Raw genomic sequence first — 22,059 nt, 5'->3', positions numbered from 1 at the left:
GCTTGAAAAAGTTTACAAAAATATTTGTGCTTTTATTAAGTTCTCTACAGATCCTTTGTGGTTAATGTAAATTAATTGATACAGACAGCAGTTTGATCTGCTCTACTCTAACTTGAAATACAAAAAGTAACATGAAGAGATTCTTCATTTCTCAGGCAAACTTCAGCAAGATTGAGTCCGTGAAACTTCATTCATTAAATTTTTAAGTGACCATGAATTTGTTGGCTTCAGTACCTGAAGTGTAACTTTATCCTTTCAATTAAAAGACATAATTCACCCTCAGACCTTTGGCTGTAACTTTTCATATAATATGTAATTTTGGGTACACTTAGTGGTCAAATTTTGTATTATTACAGGTGGAAAAACACCAGCCATCTCAAGGGCTTTGTGCTTGCAAAAGCATGTAATTTCATTTTTTTTGAACCAATTTAATCAATGATTGTTTCATGTTAATAAATTTACAGTCTTGATGATTGCCTTAGATTTGTGGGTGATGGAGAGGAAGATCACTTCCCCTTTTAAAATGTCATTAAATCTTGGGGAGCAGAGGGAGATTAGGGGCCTAATCCTTGTGATAAATTGTACTATTTAACTTTGCTAAGATGCTATAGCCTCAGATTTTATCAGTTAGATACCAGCTTCGGCAGTTTTAGGTGGTATTAACCCTTTCAATACAAACAGTCTTACTGTTCGAATACATATTTCAAAATTGATTTAATATTTTTAGTTAGTCATGGCTTAAGAATGTTTCACTCAGATCCTTATTTTTTTCCTTTAATAAAAATGCTTCTCACTGTGCCGTGCATATTTCCATAAAAGTCGGCAAGTTAATTTATGGCTTAAAAAAAGAAAATAAAAGGTCTATATTTAATATATGAATACATTTTACAGTGGAAATTGGTGGTGGACAGTATTAAATGACTCCAGTGTGGAAATATGCAGGTGGTCATTAGTAGCTGACTATGAGATTTACTGAAGATTTTGATATTAATTTTCCCGGCATGCAGTACTATATATAAATCTAACTCTGTTCTCAAATTAATTTAAATGGATGATAACATATGAATAACTCCAGGCATATGAGGTTCATTGTCTTCTCTCTCCTTTAGGGAATATATTGTTTGCCTCATTGTGAAACTGTATTTTGACTACTTTTTCACCTGACTAGTTTCTCTATTGCAAAAGAATTATTGCTTTTCTACTCATAAAGAGTGTATGGGAAACGGTACCAAAATACTTCTGGAATAAATGTGCTGCAAAAAAAAAATCTGCTTGACTAGGTATATTAAATAAAGACCATAGAGAAAAAGGCGTAAGGTTTTAAAGCACCTACTTCAGTTTTAATTTTTTAAAATGATTGGCTTTTTCACTTCTGATAACAGTATGTTTGGAAAATACACCCATCTTTTCTCTAAAAAGATGCAAGAATCATTTAGTGAAAAATATTTTGGAGGAAATTACTTCATCTTCGGCTCTCAGATTCATGATTGTACCTAAGATTCTAATTTTAATCATTTTGTAGTTTGGAAAAGGAAAGATGTTTCTCCTTTTAGCACAAAATTACTTTAAACTGACTTTCACCAGAGGAAAAACATGCCACTTAAAGTCACCCAACTGAAGAAAATGAAGTCCAAACGCCCAAGAAATGTTTACTTTGTTTTTAACACCTACTATACTTTGAATCCTGTCATGGTAATGTTTTATGCATTGTTGATCTTTAGAAGTCAAAAAAAAAAAAAAAAAAGCTCAATCCAGTGAACTTTATGTTGAGGCAATTTCTCTTAATAATGAGAGTATATGGAGATGTAAAGTAGCTAAAAAAGAATGTCACGCTTAATTCAGAGTTCCTTATCTGCTACTAAAACCCAAACTGCATGTATTAATCTTGCAGCATTTGAATAATGTTCCCATTTTGTCTGTTTTGTGGTACCCCCTTAAAGCACCCATTGAGTTTCTGGCTTCTCTTTAGCTCAGAAAACCATAGCAACCTCAGTCCGCACTTCTCCAACTCAGGATAGAGTTCAAGTTGTTCTCCTCAAGCCTTCTTGCCATGAAAAGCGTGGGGAATCCTGATCACCAACTAACTAGGTGTCCTAAGACTTCTTGCCACAGATAAAGGGCGGGGGAGGGGGCGCACACGCACACACACATCCTGCGTCGTTTAATTGGGAGAGAGAAGGGAAAGTAACAACAGAAAAGGTAAAAGGACTTTGAGAGTTCTTTAGATTGTTTCTGTTAGCATCTCTGAGTGTCTGGGGAACCTCGGTTTGGCGGCCACGCACTGCCCCCCACCTGCCCCCCCACTCCCCCAAGGTAAGTCCTCGTCTTTATCACATTATTCCTAACGCGTTCGGATTTTTCCTCCTTTTCCAGCCCGCACGTTCACAGACGGGAGGTGGGGGAGGGAGGAGGGGGGAGAGGCGGGGCGGGAAGGTAGCCGGGTCCCTGCACCGCGCCGCTCTCATTTGCGGCGCTCCGACTCGGGCGAAGTTCTCGCGCAGCCGGCTCGCCGCGGCCGGGGCCGGTCCCGGCGGGCGGCGGCGGCGGCGGGTGCTCGGAGCCGGGCGGGGCGGCGGCGGCGGCGCGGGGACGCGCGCTGTCTCTTTAAGGGAGCTCGGTCTGGGGTGGCGCTTTCCTCCGCGAAGGCTCCTTTGATATTAATAGTGTTGGTGTCTTGAAACTGACGTAATGCGCGGAGACTGAGGTCCTGACAAGCGATAACATTTCTGATAAAGACCCGATCTCACTGCAATCTCTAGCGTCCTCTTTTTTGGTGCTGCTGGTTTCTCCAGACCTCGCGTCCTCTCGATTGCTCTCTCGCCTTCCTATTTCTTTTTTTTTTTTTTTTAAACAAAAAACAACACCCCCTCCCCTCTCCCACCCGGCACCGGGCACATCCTTGCTCTATTTCCTTTCTCTTTCTCTCTCTCTTTATCTCTCTCTCTCTCTCCCTCTTTTTTAATAAGGGTGGGGGAGGGAAAGGGGGGGAGGCAGGAAAGACCTTTTTCTCTCCCCCCCGCAATAATCCAAGATCAACTCTGCAAACAACAGAAGACGGTTCATGGCTTTGGCCGCCGCGCCACCATCTTTCGGGCTGCCGAGGGTGTTCTTGACGATTAATCAACAGGTAAGGAGGGGAGGCCCGGGCGGGCCGCGGGGCCGGGGGCCGCGGGGGGCGCGGGGGGCGCGGGCTCCCCTCGGCCGGGCCCGGGGCGCCGCGACGCGAGTGCAGCGCCCGCTCGTGTGTGCGCAAAATGTGGGCGATCGCGAGCGGGGAGCCCTGGGAATTAAAAGTGACTTTCTTTGAAAAAAAAAAAAAAAGCAGAGGGAGAGTGTGCAGAAAGCCAAGCGCAGGCTTCTCGGGTTTCACATGCATTTTCTTTCTTCCTTTTTGAGCGTGTGATTTCTTTCTTTCTTTCTTCTCTTCTGCTCCCTTTTTTCCCCTTCCTCTCCTCCTTTTGGTGGGTCTGAGGCATCTGAGCTTTGGAAACCAGCGACTTCAAACTGCAGTAGCCCCTGGAGTCAGCAGGGTCAAGTTCAGCCGCCGGGGAGGAGGAAAAACAAATCCCCATTTGCCAAAAAAAGAAGTTTCAGGCCGGTGCCCCCTCCCCCTCGCAGCCCCACTCCCCCTCGCTGTCTCTTTCTGGCTGATTTTAATTCTCTCCTACCGGGCGCAGCGGAGGAGCTAGAGGTGGTTGGACCCGAGGGGCCGCCGCCGCCGCCGCCACTGCAAGTTTTCTGGGGGCTCGTGACAAGCGGGGCGCAGACTAGGCACCAGCATGCAGAGTAGTAAGTTGGGCGAACTCGGGAGGGTCGGGAGGGTCTCAGAGAGGGGCCTCCGTATGGTCCCCAAAGTGGGAAAACAGCACAGGACTGCCTTTGGCTTTGAAGAGTTTGCAAATGCAGGCTTCAAACTTTTTTCCCTTAAAGGCCCAGCTGGGCTCTGGAGAAGGCGGGTGTCGCATCCCTTGGTGCACCCGCCTCAGAGCGGCTCAGGACAGCTTGGCCGAGGGGTCTGTGCCCTGTCCGTACCATGTGGCAGGGCCTTGCAGCCCGGGCGCTTCCGCAGGGGCTGAGGAAGGGGCAGACTTCCTCTGCGATGCGGTTGATGCGCCATGTGTCGCGCGGGTCAGGGGACACTGGCCGGTGATTAAATGCCTGACAGCGGTGGGACATCCAGGCGGACAGACGCTTTGCCTTCTGTCTAGTTCCTGTTTGGGATCCAGAGAAATGCATCTTTGAAAGGCCAAGGCAAACATCGCTGTCCCTCCAAATAACTCCAGGATTATAGGACCCCATGAATAATTTGAGGGTGAGGCGGCGGTGGGAGCTGTTTGAAGTGCAAAGCTGTTTTTGTGGCTGGGAAAGCTTTTTCGTTAGTACCTGTCTGAGATGGTGGTGTTTCCCCCTTTCCCCAGGGAAGTCAGTAACTGTTTTATGGCCCCAGGACCCTAAAGCAATTTAAGTTAGAGGGTGAGAAGGACTGGTGGGTTTCAGAGGGAATCTTGGACTTATTAAATTTTAGGACCGGCTTTACTTCCCTCTATCTTTTTAGGCCTCATATTTGATGCTTTGAAAGTTTTTTGAGTAAGCCATGGATCTTAATGATGAATCTAAATTATGATAGAGTATTAATTCTTATCCCATTTTGGAAAATCACGGCTAGAGTTTAAGCGAGGTAAGTGAAGTGAGAAGCTCAGCGGAGGAGTTAAATCTGAGACAAGTTAGGCCTATTCATTGTACTTTTGTAGATTCATTGAACTTTTGTAAACACACCAGGTGAACAGGAAAGGGTCTGGGAGAGATAATAAGTACAAAAGAAAAATACAGATAGGGCCTGAGACAAAATTACAAAGAAATGATAACTCTGGGCCTGGTTGTTGGCTAAAACTTGATTGTTCAAAGCAAAAATAAAATAGGAACCTTCCAACAATTCTTCAAAGTCCTCCAGCTCTGAAGCTAAAACCTATGGATCTTGCTGGCATCATGTTACTTTCCTGCTGGTTTTAGAAAAAGTTGATCATTTAGAAAAGGCTGCCAGAGTTAAAAATGCAAGGGACAGCAGAGGAAAGTCATGCGGGCAGCCAGTTCTTGACGTGGACAAAATGAGAATGAAAGTTTCTGAACTCACTGTTGTGAAGTTTTACATGCCGCTCATTTGCTTAGAAGGCTCTCTCAGATATTCCACCAGTTAACGTATAAAAGCAAACAGGATCTAAAATCGTGTGGGCTTTTTTTTTTTTCTTTCCCCAAGTATGCCAGGGTTGTGAATAAATACAGGGTTTGTATGGGAAGATGAAGCGTTTCCTGTAAGTTATGATGCTGACAGGACAGTCTGGAAATGATACCAACATTTTGAGGATTTTTTTTTTTTACCTTTAAGTGAAAGTTTATTAATGATGTGCTTAATCTTAACAAGTCAAACATATTCTTAGAGTTTCTCTCTCCTTGGATTTCATAACTTCCTTTTAAAGCTACACCTTTGGATAAAAAACATCTCTAGATTCAGTTTAATATACAGGGCTAGTAACATGCTAAAGTTTGACGATTATTTCTGGATGTTAATAATGTGAAAATAAAACTCCTGAGGGGCAAATAGAATCTTAATGCCAACATTATAACTTGATTTCTCTGAATGTGAGGCCTTCTGAAGCTTCATTAGTACTCTGTTGGCAAAGTATTATTTACCACTGGCGAGCTGATGTTTATGGCTTCCTGATATGTATGTTATATGTTAGGATATATATGTGTAGACTGCTTTTCCATACATAATACCTAAGTCTAACACTTTTCAAATAAGTGGTGGAAAGTAGCAAGTTACTAACACAAAGTTTGTCACTCCTTTGAATTCTAGATGCTGTAAGGGTCTGTGCTACTATTTAGGTTTTGTCCTTTGTCTCTTAAAGGTAACGTTAAAGGTAAGGAGAAAAATGTCATAATAGCTGTGAAGTCTGAGCTGAATTTAGAACTTAGCATTTCGATGACTAATATTTTAAATGCTTTTATAAAATTTTCTGCATACGTGTTTGAAAACCAGTTTAGGATCGGAATCAGTGGGCTAATCCGAAATAAGTTACACATATTACTACCATATTTTCAGTATTATTTAAGTCACCTACCACTCTTGAGTTTATTCTGATTTACATCATATAGGTCTCTTCCTATAAGGAAATCTTCATTCATAAGGAAGACCTTTAAAACAGGGAAATGCATGCATCTGTAGAAAAGCTGCTTTTACGATTCTAGTATTTCAGTGACGGTTCTATTATCACTACTATTATTAGATGTATATGTGTATGTGTGTACAGATATACAACCCACAATATGTGATTAATGATCTGTACATTTTTATTAAGAAAGCAACCAAAGAGTGTAGATTTTTATAAACTCTAGTCTTACCTTCTTTGTTGTAAATAAACATTACTGAAAGTTTCCAGAGGACTTGCAGCAAATTGTTTTTGAACTAAAACTTTATTTCAAATTTGAAATTGGAACAAATACTGATAACTGACCTTTAAACATTTTTCACAACATGAATATTTTAGAATAATTATATTTTAACTTCAGTTCTTCTTTTGATAGCAACGATAATGTAACAACACTATGCTATTATGTGTACAACAACACAGACTTTAAGAAAGTTATGGGCAGGTGTCTATAATTGATTTAAAGGAAAGATTATTTTTGTAATAAGTGATGAACTTAAAATAAAATGACTGGCTTACATTAAAACATATTCTTATTAAGATTTCTCTGGTGTGTAAAATGAAGCCATTCATTCAACAGGCTGACAACTTTCCACTTGGTATTTGCCTTTCCTTAATTTAGTTTCCGCAGGACAGCTAGTGTGGTAGTCTGCATCTGTTTTTAGCAGGCATAGAAAACTATAAACTCAGACAGTTCTGTCCCAAATATTGCAGCTCACAAGTTGCAATCAATTTGATAAAAACAGGCAAGTTTTATGCGCTCGTATTTTGTTGTTCATCCTTGCTAGGTCAAGCTTTCAGGTAATAGGTTTCTTTTTCTCCCTCTTTTGCTGATGATAACTGCTAATACCATTGATAACTAATTCTGAGTCTTGTTTACTCATTTATCATCTTTATTTACCATTTGTTGAAGTTTTGGGAAATTAATGACAGCATATACATAGACTTGGCTTTTACTTTGATGGCTTATCTGTGAAAATGACATTTATCTTTTGTTATTATACAGAAATAAGTAAATTCTTTGTTACCATAATAGTTATGATTTATGGAATTTTTGAGTCCCCCTTAGATATAGTATAAAGATGGTCTTCTAGCCTTTGCCAAGTAGACATTTAATCTAATTGTTTAAGAGTGCTTGTCATGTATAGAAAAGACTAACATACTTTGCAATTATTTACATTAAAAAATTACATAGAGGTTTGTTTTAGTGTAATTTTAAAAATAATTTGTCTCCCAAAAGCTGTAACCAGTGGATTAAAGTAAATAAGCTAAAATACCAAATTTGTTTTATTCCATTGTTCAATAGCAAACAGTGCTGCAGAGGATATAACTACTTTTCAGAATTTATCCTCCGATGTAAGTAGGGCCAAAGTCATTTGTTTGTATAAAATATTCTATTAATTATATATGACCTTTATAGATAATGTCTTCAATTTTATTATTATGATCACTTTTTGAGCTATCACAGCGCTCAGTGGTTCTCCTATTCCTGAGAACTGAATTTGGCCTTTAGTTTGGTTTTCTGATGGACATAATAATGTAGAACTTGACTTTGGTTAGAAAGAGATCTTTGAGCTTCAGGAATCTCTGAAGTTGCAGTAGGATCTACAGGTGAAAACCATTTGAATTGTTAAGCATTAGTTAGGTGAAGAAACTCAACTGGTCCCTGCAGCATATAGCAGCTATTATCGTAGCGGTCTACTTTTTGCTATCCCACTTTTTTTTTTTTTTTTTCCCCTTTTCCAAGAGCACAAATCCAAATAGCAAAAATAAAGGTGAAATTATCTATGTACTTCAAATTTGGAGCATCATTTGAAATCATTTTCTGATTCCAAGCTGTAACTGAAATACAAATATAACATTAAGACACCCCAAAGAAGACATTAAGGATACACTTGTCGTTCTTAAGTGTGTTTCACTAAAAATAATAACAAAAAACTTTTAATTTTTTAAATGTTTCTAGCTTTTAAAAACCTGCAGTAAATACTTTACAAGTGGCTAGACACCTTCCCTGGTGGTTTAGTTTATACAAGCAGGAAACTTTCTCTCCTACTCTTTCTCTCTCTCTTTCTTGTTTTCTTTAAACCAACTGACGTAATGCCAAACTTTGCTTTAAAAGAACAGACAGAAGTAATTGGTAGCTTTTAACTTTTAATAATGTTCTGGATTGGTTTTAGTGGCCAAAATGCCATTTAAAAAAAAAAAAAAGTTCAAGTAAGAACGGGCTTGTGGCCTGAGGAAGAAAGGCTCTGTTGATGCAGTTATTTTTATTCTTGTTTTTCAATCTGTTATTAAAAATCTTTCCTGCTGAGCACTGCTGGATTTCTCCAATTGCTCTTTGTGATGGCTGGTGCATTTCAGGTTACCGTAACTTAAACAGTTTTTGGGTTTTGGGGAGAGTGGGTATTTGCGTTGCATTATTTCTTTCTTATTTGGAAAAAAAATCCATTTGTTTTTGTTTCAATGGAGATTAATTAATTAAGGTTATCAATGGCCACAGGTCAAAGAATATGTTTATATAAAGAATGCGACACCTGTTAGCAAGAGCCTAAAATGTGGAAGTTTAAATGTGACATTAATCATTTTTATGTGCAGAGGAAGGAAAATAGATGAAACTTTACAAAAATGCATTTTTAGACTGAAAACATTAATTTTAAGGGTCAGTGCGTTTCTACAGGCAGCTCTTTTTTCTTACAATTTTAGATGATAATTTTTTTAACCCTATTTATCAAACAGTAATTATAGCTTCCTTTTTTTTTTTTTTTTTTTTTTTAAGAAATAGTCATTTCTTTCTTTCTGACTTTGCACAGGCAAACAGAACTTTCTCCAGTTAAGAGACATCTTGGTGATGTTGATTGACATCAGGGCAACTTCAGAAGCTGGCAAGTAGGAAAATCTTTTTAGGGGGCAAAAAGATTTGTGCTAGTGTTCCCTTCCTTGGGAAAAGACACTCCACCCAGAAATTATTGGGTTTAGTGGAAGGCCCTCTGCCCCATTCGGTGGGTCAGAACTAAGTACTGTCTCGACTTTGCTTTTGTGAATTGTTCCTGAGGTTTAAATCTTAACGGTTACTTGTCGTGGACTTTGCTTTTAACCCAAATTGTTCCTGATAGATTTTTTTTTTCCTTCTTTACCTAGAGCACATTTAAGGAATAATATATATATAGTGAAAATTAAGTGTCACACAAGGAAGAGTACAGTCTTTAAGGCATTTGTGACTATAAAAAGCATTCTGCATATTTGGGGCATTGAAGTGTTCTCTGCTTATAAATTTGACAGTTTTGATTTACTTGATATGTTTCTCAGTTTTTCTTGCGAGAGTTACAGGCTCTAGTTCAAATCATAGGCATTCCTTTTTTGCTCATGGCTCCTTTAGTTAAAGATTTGTTTGGAAAAACTTTAGGAATTTAATGCATATGTTGTTCACATCAGCATAGTGAAAGTTTCTTGGAGTAAGTCTAGATTCATTTTATTTATTACAAAGTTTTCAAACATACATTTCGTGTTATGGCTGCATCTGTTAATAAATTTTTATTTAATGAATTTTGTTTGTTGCTTCAAAACTGAGGGAAAAGCAATAAAGTTTAGCAAGAAGGAAATAAGGCAAAGGGAGGTGTTTAGAGTTGCAGTCCCTTAATATCAGCAGATTGTTTACTGGTAAGTGGTGGGGAGGGGTTGGTGGGAGGTTTTGTGGAAGATGATACCAAAAAAAAAAAAAAAAAAATCCATCAATTGCGCATATGCTCCCCTCCCCTTAAGGTTTACTTAAACAATATGTTTCGATTTTGCCTCAAACCATTCTGCACTACTTCTGCTCCAAGAATCCACCACTATCTTGGTTCCTGAGAGATTAAGGATGATATTTTCTGTTGTATAATGAACAGCAGTATTATTTGAACAAAGGTAACACTTTTTGATTTGTGTAATTTTTTAGTAGCTTGTCATAGGATACCTATAATATGAGAGGAGTTCTAGCAATGTAATTGTCTGCAAATGTTTGAAGTACTCATGAGAGCTTTGCTATGTTTGAATTATTGCCAATATATGTGCATGCTATTATAGGTGTGTTTTATATATGGAATGTATGTAGACTATGTAGACAGATAATACTTTGACACATCTTGATGGTGGAATTTAGAATACTATTAACTCTGTGCTTGAAACGTGAATCTTTTAAGGAGTTAACATGACCTACATTATGAAGTCTAAAAGCTTGAAATGAGTATGGAGTTTAAACATGATGAATCAATTGTTATCATAATACTTATACCTGCTCTGAATTTACTAAGGAATTTTTTTAAATGAAAAAAAATCATAAATCAAAATGCCACCTTTCAGTGTATTGTAAGAAATGCTTCTGAGATCATTTTTTAAGTCTCATTTCTGTTGAGAGGAGCAGTTAAGGGACAGGACTGTTTGTGAGTATATCATTTTATGGGCTACCACTTTATAGTTTACAATTCTATCATCTCAAAACGTTATGTAGAAATAATATGGAACATGTAAAGACTCTGTACTATGACCCAATGCGTTTTTCCCTAGGGTGATGGATTCTGTGCGTCACCCAAATGTGATGCTATTTGCCAGGCTTGTAATACTGGTTTTGAGGGTTGATCTATGTCCTATTTCATCAAGCAACACAATACAACAACTTTGGTATCTAGGGTAATTGACACAGTCAAAATAGTCTCTGGAAAATATTCCATATACTTTTAAGTAAGTCAGAAGTTAATGTACATATTAAATTTATTTAACATGAATAAACAAATGATTTATTGTTAGCTATTTGTCTTCTATACTAGATAGTGTTAGAAGGAAATATACAAGTATTTACAGTTTATGTTCCGTTTCTTTTTTTCTTTTTTGAGGGGAGCATGGTTCTCTTGTTTGCATTCATAATAGCTTTATCTGTTAATTACTTTGTATTCATGATAGTGAGTAGTATAGTATCATAAATAATAGTAAACATGTTTATATTATCTGCTATATATGTCCCAAGCTTGAAAAAAGCATTAATATTACTAGTTGTTAAATTGAGTATTATAGTAACCAGTAATGAATCCAGTACTGTATAAGACAATAGATAAGATATCAACTGCTATTTAAACACTAAAAATACCTTAGCTGTAGAAAAAGAAAGATCAAAAGGATTTCAGAGCTGTTTTTACTTGTAGAATTTGGACAGAATGTATAAAGCTTACAAATCAATAAACATTAATAATATAACATGTGCTTCCTGATTAGATTCTACAATACAATGTGAATTGCTATTTCAATTTCTGTACGTATCATATGGAAGATCAGATACGTTTATAAATGGTGTAAAAATATATGGCAGAAATTGGTTTGTGGAATCTAATTTCTCTATTACATGATACACTTCATGTACAAAGGGATCAAGCATTACTAATCTACTGTTAGCTTTTTCTCTCTGAGCTATGCACAAGTGGAATATATGAATTTGTGGCTTCATATTAAATAAGTGCGTACATGTACGTGCAGGATAGCTATAGTCTCACTTGCATAGAATGTTTTTACATTACAGGCACTACATGGAATTTTAGCATATTGCATATTTTTTGAAATGACTTTAGTCTTTGTAATGCCCATTTTAATTACTTAATGCATCCCAACACCTATTTGAGGGTTAATTTAATTGTAATTTTGGTTCTGAAATGACAGCATGATAGACAAAACAAATTAAAAACCAAATTCTACTTGTGCCTACTTTGCGATGTCATTATCTGCACATCATCTTTAGCTTTGCAAGATGTAGAAATAAATACATCAGCCCATTTTCTCTCAATACTTTTAAGTAGCTCTGAACATATAAAAGTTCCTAAAAGAAAGTTTTGCATTTGTTTTTGCTTTGCTTTGTGATGCCAAGTTAAGACAGGTCATATATACATTAATTTTAATCAAGGCCCATATTACTAAATTTTTCAATACATATTCATCTCTTTGTTGTATGATTCATAGTTCTTTATCAATTATTTTTTGATATACCTTTGAGATCTTTTAAAATGATATGTTTCACCTGTATTTGGCTGCTGAATTTTTATATTAGTAATTATATTTAAATTATAAATTAAAAAATACGAAATATGTTAAGCTGTCTTTAAATTAATATTGGAAGTATACCTTTTTAGAAGATTATTGCAAAATTTGCTCCTCAGTTCTGCAAACTTAGGGAAGTTTTAGAAAATAATTTACAAGTAGTCAGTAAGTAGTTACACATTCAAGGATTGAAAAATATGAAATACTATTTTCTGTAACTTATAAACAAACACTAAGAGATGTTTCTCCTTTGTAATTATAATGCATTTGAATTACATTCTTTGGATGTATGATGTGGTAAATTACTGTAAGAAACTCACTGTCATCTAAACCTCAATTATAATAAACTATTTTACTCTATCCCATCACTGTTTATTCTATTTTTAAAGTCCCGTTTTTAAGAAAACTTGTGCTTTTGAAGGAATGCCCTAATTATTTATAACATATTTTACTTTTTCTTTTTACTTCGATAAGCTTTAAGAAAGCTGCCAGTAAGATGATTTTAGGTCACTGGTAAAAATAATAATGTACACATTTTATGTGTAAATATGTGTACCCAATCTTGCACCTTCACTGTGTCTAACATTCAGCTTTTTAGTGTTATACATATCTGTATTCAATGTTACACATATTTGTGTATGTTTAGTGTTGCACATATTTGTATTTAGTGTTACATGTATTTGTGTACATTTATGTACATCATGTACTTTTTACTCCCAGAATAATTCAGTATATCACTGTTAGCACGTAATTATGCACATACATACTCTCACTCCCTGAACAATTCAGTGTGTCCTTGGCAATACTAACATTTTAAAAAATAGCAATAATGATTAGAGCTGGAGAACTGGGGGTAGATATTAGTAATAGCAGGTTTCCCTCCTTTTAATTTTTCCCATTTTCAGTTTCTTCTTTAAAAGAGAGATGTATATATATCTGAACAGAAGGGGGACTAGGATACTGTATAATCCATGATAACATAGGAACGGTTGCTGCATATGGCTTTATTTATATATCTCTGACATAGAAAACTTTGACCCCTTTGCCTGTTGTACTTGGGAATTTTAGATAAACCCCACTGGGGTCACACTCATCAGTTCCGGCTTTGCGTGACGAAAAGCATTCTCTAGTCTCTGGTGCGCTACTGTGCTGTTTTCCTTCAGGAGTGGAAGGTCCTGTAAGTTCCTTTGGCATTTGGAAGCACAACTAGATGTCTTCCTTTCTGAAAATTCTCTGACTGGTTTTCAGAAGAGTAAGCAGAGATCATGGGCTGCGTGATGTCGTTGATTTTAGGATGCTAAAGAAAATTATGCTGAGACCAAGCGTGCTTCCTCTGGCTTATTCTGCCCTGCTTTATCATCATTTTTTTCTTTTTTTCAACCTCCTACCCCTCTTCCCCCCACACTGTTTGGGGTCTAATATTTTAGTTTCTGGAGAAGTAAGGATTTACCTTCTCGGTGGAAAAATGTGTAGGCTGCAGGACTTTTACCTACCTTTCTTTACAACTTTTCCATTCTGGGGACAGTGTCTAAGAAGAGGAAAAAGCTTACATACTTGATTTTATTTTATTTTATTGTTTGCTATTGAGTAGGAGTTTGCTACTCCATTTCTATGTGGAAATGCATTGCATGGAATTAAATAAAGTTGTATAATTTTGAAACAATTATAAACACCAACTGTGACATAGTTCTGGCTTAAAAAAAAAGTCAATTTTAGTTATGCAATACTTCCACCAAACTCTCTATTCCAAGTTTATAAATATGAATTTGACCATTCGACCATGGATGATACTTGAAAGTCATGTTTTCTGGATTTAGGGCAGAAGAATACTTAAAAGATTCTCACCATCAGTATGTTTTAGATTCCCAAGAAGTACAGTGCCAAGTATCATGTTATCAACTCTTTGAGGTCTACAGTAAGGAGTTTACTTGTTTCTGGTAGCTTATAAATTCAATAACATCAGTCACAGGCTGCTTAACGTATTTATGAGTTGAGCTAGTGTAGTTCAATAAATGATTGTATTTCCATCAAGTTGAGGGAGTAACGCAAACTAGAATAGTAGCCATCTATTAAGGATAGTTCCGAGGTTTGGAATTTGTAACTGATTTTTAGGAGCTACGACATGAATATCATATCAGGTAGAAATACTCAGAGTGATCACCTTTTATGAAAGTTAGTTCTATCTTTCATGTCTAGGAAAATATAACAGTGAATGTTTGCTTTTTGTATGTTTTGTCTCCAAGCAGAGGAAACTGACAGTTTTATGTTTTAAGTGCCGAAAGTTGTTTTTGGCTAAGCAGTTCTAGAGTTAATCACTGGGATGTTAACTTGAATTTTTGTCTTTAAAATGTTTTAGATTTTTAAAACGAAATATGCTTCCATTATTTCCAAACTGACACCTTGTGTTCTGGATTAGTTTTTAGAGAAATGTTTTCCAAATTCTCTTGTATTACTTGAAGTCCATTGATTTTGAAATACTTAGTTTTTTTCTTTTAAAGCTTATCACAAAGTAGAGGAAGTACTTTATCTTTTGGGATTTTCTTATTCCAGAAACCTTGTTATTGCCTATAAAACGCAAATGAATTTTGCACTTATTTTGTATTATTTTCTCTTGTGTTGAGTTTTCAGAAACGTTTTGATGCATCAGAAATTGAGAGATCAGTGATTTAAGTTCTCCTGTCACACCTTTTCATGATAAGATATTTTGGTCATTTCTAAGGAGTAGTTAGAGGGAAATCCTTTCATAAATCATTTTCACTTCAAAAAAACAGTGATGTTGGAAAATCATATAGTATTCTTTGTGATTAGTTGAAAATTATGAATGATGTAAAATAATATGACATTTAATTGTTTCTCATTTAGACATGATGCATTTAATATCTCAAAATTTGATGGGAGGAAAAAGAAAAAAAAGAACTCACAACTTTTACCAGGTTTGAAACTAGCTTAAGAAAGTTCTGTGGAATTCTCCAAAAGTGATAAGAAAATTTAAAATACTGCCCAGACACAGGGTTAAAATTAAATCTGTATGTAGAGTGGAGACTTTAATCTGACATATTTTAATGTAAAGACATTTTAGAATAAAGAAAGCTTTCTCTGGTTTTGTTGGCTGTTTTTGTTTTTGGACTGCTTTGCATGAGATGATCGGCATTCTTAAATTATAATTATGTGTAAAAACAAATAAGCTGCTACTGTAAAAAGTAACGGCTCTGCACATATATCTTGAATACTACTAGAAAAACATTTTCATTAGAGGAATAAATGCATTAGGCCCTAAGTAAATTTAAGATACCAAATTGCAAACTTGGTATCTCTAATACATTACCCATGCTAGTCCCTGGAAAGTGGAATTCATTCTGAGAGAGCTCATTATTTCCATTGCTAGTAGAGTGTATTTAACAATATTTTGGTGTCTCCACCGGTAGAAATGTGGACATTTCAACCAGCTATCCCCTTGTTTGGTTCCTGTGATGTCAGGCAAACATTTTGCCAAAATGTTTGGTCCGATGTAATCACATCGGTGTTGTGTAATTAAGATAATGTGCTGATTTTGAATCTTGTTAACGTGTTATTTTGAAAGTGTAATTTTAAAAATTTGCCCATTTGGAATACAATAGAAGAGGCAGGATGATGTTTTTAGATTTAATTCAAAGCCTCTATGTACAGATAAATTATGAAAAGTTCAATAGCTCTTTTCATCTTTTCCTAATGTGGAAGAAGGTCGGGGTTTATTTTCATAAACACCATTGTAAAAATAATTGATCAAATGTTTTTTGACAAAAGATCATGTACATATATATTAACTGACTTTCTGAGCTAACAGAATGTACATTTTATTTCATTAGGTTACATTAATAAAACCATGTACAAAAACATATAAATGGAAGAATAGATGAAATCACCTCTCTGAAATCAGATGTAGGGTAAATGGTGTAGTCTCTGAGATGACTCTGTTAGTTCTGTGATTTCACTATAAGAGCTGGCCCCCATCTATTCTGCTTTGGATACATTGTGCCAAAGTGTACAATGTTCAGCTTCCCACAAAAGGAGAAAATACGGGTTTAGGCTTAAGATTCTTCTAACCTTCTGTTATGGAGAAATAGACCCTGGCCAAGGAAACACTTCTTTTCTCAATGGTGGAACTTTCTTCAGCTGGTGAGTCTAAAATCTGCCGTTCAAGTTTGGTTTTACTTCTTTGTTTTTCTTTACTTCAGGTATATCAAAGTGACCATTGGGTCATGTTTTATTCTGAGTGACAGAAGGGACTTGGGCTACTATCCATTCTAGCATGATCTTATTTTACAAACAAGAAAACTGAAGATAAAAGTGACTTCCCCCTACTTGGTTAAAGGACTGAACTAGAACTTGGGTCTGTTCACCATCCTCATTCATATGTAAAACACTAGGTGATTTTGATGTTTGGTGAGGAAATCTGCCCACTATTTAAGATTCATTAATCTTTATTTTTCCTTTTGCACATGGATATGAGAATAGAATTAAAATGTCATTTATTAGGATGCAGTGAGAAATTGATGATCATAATGAATCAGTTGATATATTCACATTATTTCTTTATCAGTACTTTAGATACGGGCATCAAATGTTTAGAAGCTATCACAGAAAGTTAAAGAATTACTGTGAAAAATCTAGGCTTAATGCTTTTTTCAGACACCTTAGCAATAGTGATGTTGGATTCATTTAGATAAAATCTAATTGGTACTGAGAAACTGCTTATGAAAATGGTCACTAATAAGAAGCTAGTTTGTATTACTTTTCCCTTTAGCTTAAAGCAGCTTTAACATTTATCTATATAGAGAGTAGTATTTTTAAAAATAGTCCATTTGAATTAAGGATATTTTTATCTTCCATGAAATGGATGTTTCTTTATTCATAACAGTCATAGTTCCTTTGGCAGGTTGAAAAACTGTAGATGGCATCTGTGAGATTAGGCTTGAAATGTGCAATTAGTTATTAAAATCTGGCTGGAAAAACCATAAGTGGTGTTTTACATAAACTCCTCAGCATTTATAAAAAACTAATGAAAGAAAAATAAAAGAACCTCATTTATTTCAAATACTTTCCTTATGAATCCTGTCTTTTGAATGATAAATTTCAACTTCAGATATAGTGAAAATAATTTAAAATATACATTTAATGCCTCTATTTTTCTTTTAAAATTTCTCAACTTTCTATTTTTAGCCATGACTCCACTGTACAATATGGATGCAATTTATGTTTATTGATTATAGTTAAGTTAATTTTAATCATACTTTGTTGGAGTGGAAATACAGGAATAATTCTGTGTCTTCTTAGACTTCTGAGGTATTTTACCTAAATCCCTTGTTTCTTATCTTTCAGACCTAATAGTTATATTGTATAGTCCAAAAGGTGAATGCCCGCATAAGTGAAATTCACACATTACAACCCCAGTGCTATTGTCATTTTCACCTCTGGATTTTAAAGAATTGTGGTAAATACCATGCAGAAAGATGTTGAACCTAAGACAGCCCCCAGGCTCTTTCAGAGCATAGCTCCAGAAGTGTCTTTGAAATGCTGGAGGAGGTGGAGGAGGAGGTGTGTCAGGCCCTGGAAACTGCTGGGCTGGTCTGGGGTCTGTATTTGAACCCCGTTCAGTTCATCTTGAGTCGCAGGCTGAAGAAGACATTGTACTTTCATTTGCATGGATTTTCCTCTCTGTCTCTTAGCCAGAAGGCAGCCTTGTTTTTTTGTTTTGTTTTTTTTTTTTCTTTTTTTTGGTTGTTTTGTTTCTTTAATGTTTCTTTCAGGTGAAAAGCCTTTTATAAATATCTTGTAAATAGTTATTCCTTTAAATGAAACAGTTTGCTGGTGGAAAATAATCTTACTCATTCCATCAGATATAATCAATTAAATCAGAAAACTATAGAATGATCTTTAACACTAAAAAGCAATTTTAAGATGGGTTAAGGAACTATTTTGACTATTACGCTGATCATCCCACTTAAAATCTCTTTCTTGGTGTGGTGAGCATACTATATGGAGAAAGGCTGAAAACTTCCATTATTATTACATAATCATCTGTTTTTGTTTCCTCCTTGTCCTGTGGCTATTATCTCTATATAGCAAAATGTATTTTTCACCCAGACTGTGAATTATAACTTATCATTCATTGTATACCTTATAGAACCAGAGGAAACCCTATCAGTGCTTATGAGCCTTAGTTTTTCTTAACGATTTTGTTAATGTTATTTATTTTTTACGTAATTCTCCCCTGTATGTAAAATATCTCGTTTTCTTCTTTGACTTTGAGAGATTGGAACCTTTCCATGTACTCTTGGCATTGCAGATCAAAATAAGGCAAAATAGCTCTTATTCTGGGCTTTGTTTATCAGAAAGCACTGTTTTTTGTTGGTTTTTATAACAGGTGGTATCCAGATAAGGTTTAAATAAGATGAGTTGCTGTATTTTAATGTTTATTTCCACCTCTTAAGGGATTTGCCTTCCTGATAAATCAGTATACACTTAACTGTATTTTAATTCCCCTGAATCACAACTATGCTAATGTAGTCACCTATTTTGGAAAACTCCTTTTCAGACATTCTTTAAACTATTTTATACTTGTTCTCATGAGCCACATTTGTGAACACAGACTATCATGGATATTTTATAGAAGCTAGTTAAATAGCATTATCTTCTGGCTATTTGGATTATAATCCAGTTGTAGATTGATTATGGACCATTCTTGGAATCTAGGAAAAGTCCAAATGCAATTCTGTAGCTTATACATGGCTAATGAAGCTGAGAGAGAGATTAGGTTTTAAGCAAGGGATGGATTTTAGGTAACAACAAATATTGAATATGGCTCCTTTGAAAGTTTAGAACAAGATAAGGTAAAACAAAACAAACGGCTACTTTTTATTTATTTCCAGATGGATTTCAACTTGCAGGTGACATGGCATAAAGTCAAAATGTTGCTTGTTGAGATTTATTAATTAGAATGTTTTTAAGTCAGATACGGAGTTTGTTCTGTTTCAGATAAAAGAGAAACCTACTCAGACATAAAAATAAAAGTAAAGTCAGAGTGGAGAAAATATTGAATGCCCGAATCTGGGTTTCATTTCATGCGAATCTCCATTTCTTAACTAAGCGATATCTGCCAAGGCTCCTCTGTTTGTTGACATTGCTGTATTGAAGTCGCCAGTAGCCTAATGGAAGCCAAGCCCCAATGGTCTTTCCATCTGACTGCATCTCTCAGATGAATTGGATGCTGCCAGCCATTCTCTTGGGTATCTCATCTGGCTTGGCTTCTAGGCACTGCATCTCTGCCACACTTGTTCTAGTCTATCATTGAATATTCTCTTAATCTATGCACTTTTCTTGGAGGGTTTTATGCTTTTAGGTTTTTATCCAAATGAAATAACTTCTGAGCCTTCACCTCTAGACCTAACTTGGTTCTGAGTTCCAATATCGGTGGCCTTCAGCCTCCGTAAGTACTTGGTTTTAAACTTGTTTATCATCATTAATTTGGCATTCAGGACCCTTCAGTTTGCCCCCCAATTTACCAGTTCCATCTGTACTACATCATGTGTCTACCCGTACTATAGTGCTTTCTAGTCCTAGAACATTCTCACACCGACTTTTGTTCATATTCTTCCCTCCTTATGAAATGCCTTCTATGCAACCTTAACTACAGGGATTCTATCTGTTCCTCGGCATGTTCACTTCTGTATTCTTCTTCCTGAAACTCTCTACCTGAAACTCTCTACCTCCACCCATTTAGGTTAAAACATCCCCGCCTTGTGCTCCCATTTATGTGCGGCTTTAGCATAGCTCATACCAGAAGCTACTGGGCATCACGAACCTGAGGAGAATGAGAACATACGTAATTCATTTTTGTTCCCTTTACAAATGACTTGGATGCAGTAGTTCTCAAAAGTGTTGCATTAAATAGCAACATAGGGGAAGAACACTTTGGCTGGCAACATAGACTTTCAGGTACTGAGAAAATTGTGAAATTGGTTTGTCAGGTTTCAGAGGAAAATAAAGATTATCTGGTATTGCATAAGTTATAGATGTTTCTTGATGTTTGCCCTAATGTATTGTTCCTAAGGTAGGATACCACTGGTTGCAACGGAGTATGTTGTATTTTGCAGTGTGCTTTCAAATCCTGCCTTTTATCAATTAATGTCATTTAGCGAAGTGGGACAGTGTCAGTGAAACTAAGGCAAAGGGGAAGCCTGAATTCATTTGAAAAGTATAAAAAAAAGGAGAACACAGGCAGCCTTGTACTTTACTGATATTGTACGTGAGACACTATAAACTAATCAGAGATGCAAGATGATAAATAATGTGTCCTTAATTGAGGATAACAGTGTTAGGCTCTAAGGTCATGAGTCAGAAACGTGCCTTTTTAACGTCCATGTTCTGAATGTTCTCAGGCCCAAAGGTTGTGTTGTGATGTTTGAGGACAATGGCTTATGTCTTGGCTTCAGGATGAAAGTCACTTGTAAGTGGGTCCAATGCTTGCATGCTGAGGGGGCAAGGGTGATTTAGAGTCAGGAGATCTAACATGAATATTGATGACTAGGGTTGGGAGCTGAGCACAACCATAGGTAATGTTGCTTTGAGATGCTCAGGTTTATGGCAGCAAGAGGATACTGGATTCCTCTTTGCTCAAATATTTTTAATATTCATGTTTCCCTCAGTGATAGCCAATCAAGTGATAACTGAATAATAGCTGCTGAGACGTTTTTCATGTTGGAACAACAATGCCTCTGAGATTTCTTTGAATGTTTGATTTTTACTAATCACTTTTAATTTCATCTTAAAAGCCTGGGAACAATTTTGAAGTTTAAGAACTTTTTTTTTTAACTTAAAAAAATTATTTTATCTGACAGTTGGGAAGTCCCTTTGATTTAACATTTAACTCTGTTAAGCACCTAAATATTACTTTAAACAGCTCTGGAAAATTAAGCCCTGCTATTATTGTACATTCCCAATCTCTATGGACATGGGACCATGAAGGAGAAATCAAGGAGATCTATTTAATGAATTTCTTTGCTTCTAGGACGGTTCATTACTTGTAGGACTTGCACTTATCTATGCCTTCTTTAAAAACAAAACATTCCAAAGCTTCCTAGAAACCTTAGCTAATTGCATTATACCAACATGCTTTTCTGATGTCACCTTATGTCTGTAAGCAACTTATGTCTGTAATCCTTTGAAAGAGATAGTTGGATTTTTAAAAGTAGTATCTGCTTGGATTTTGCAAATTAAGCGACAGTAGCAACAGTTTCACTGTAGAGTACATGCTAGTTAATAAGTAGGGGTTTTTAAAATCCTCTGTACTTTTCCACAACTGAAAGGGTGCATACTTTTGGTTGAAAGTGAGTAGGCGAAATTTAGACCTGCTGTTCTGGTAACCCTAGTGGCCATTTCATAATCCCTGATATGATTGTCCAGCTCTCCTGTTTGCTAAATGCAGAAATAGAGGAAGGAAATGGATGTTTTGGCTCCATTAAAATGTTCCTTATCAGACTGTATGTAGGAGTGGATGCTGTTGAAGATGCCTCTATTGCCAGCTGTACAGCATATGTGCTGGGCTAGTTTCCTGGCTGCTAAAGCTGCGTGGTGCCCTTTAATGATGGGAAGGAGGACATTATTAAATGTGTTGGGCTTAGTGTTTTCACTTGTGAACATCAGGGAGCAGAGGGCATGCAAACTTTGCCCAAAGGCTGGACACGGTTTGCATAGAAATGAGCTGCGTGTAGTAATAACTGACTTGGTAGATGCGCAGCTAAGCACTGATTACTAAGTA

General features: G+C 36.3%; 1 protein-coding gene across 9 annotated transcripts in view; it reads left to right on the top strand.

The window, feature by feature from the left end:
* The first annotated feature begins 2,143 nt into the window (after window positions 1–2,143).
* TRPS1 (transcriptional repressor GATA binding 1) overlaps window positions 2,144–22,059 on the top strand; it is a 259,423-nt gene continuing 239,507 nt past the window's right edge. For 4 of the 9 annotated variants that reach the window (XM_009244043.4, XM_002819370.6, XM_009244044.4 and 1 more), the window contains exon 1: window positions 2,595–3,127. Coding sequence is in view for 1 of the 9 variants with exons in the window: in XM_054518786.2 (XP_054374761.1) it covers window positions 3,780–3,789 (10 nt within the window). In the remaining 8 variants the exon portion in view is untranslated. Of the gene's footprint in view, window positions 2,314–2,566; window positions 3,128–3,266; window positions 3,790–22,059 lie in introns of those variants that run through there. The other 5 variants (XM_063726794.1, XM_063726793.1, XM_009244042.4 and 2 more) reach the window with 4 other exon arrangements.

The sequence above is a fragment of the Pongo abelii genome, chromosome 7 (genome assembly GCF_028885655.2).
Source record: "Pongo abelii isolate AG06213 chromosome 7, NHGRI_mPonAbe1-v2.0_pri, whole genome shotgun sequence".
NCBI classification, from domain to species: domain Eukaryota; kingdom Metazoa; phylum Chordata; class Mammalia; order Primates; family Hominidae; genus Pongo; species Pongo abelii.
Note: the sequence above shows the minus strand (reverse complement) of the source record. Positions and strands in the feature narration are given on the sequence as shown.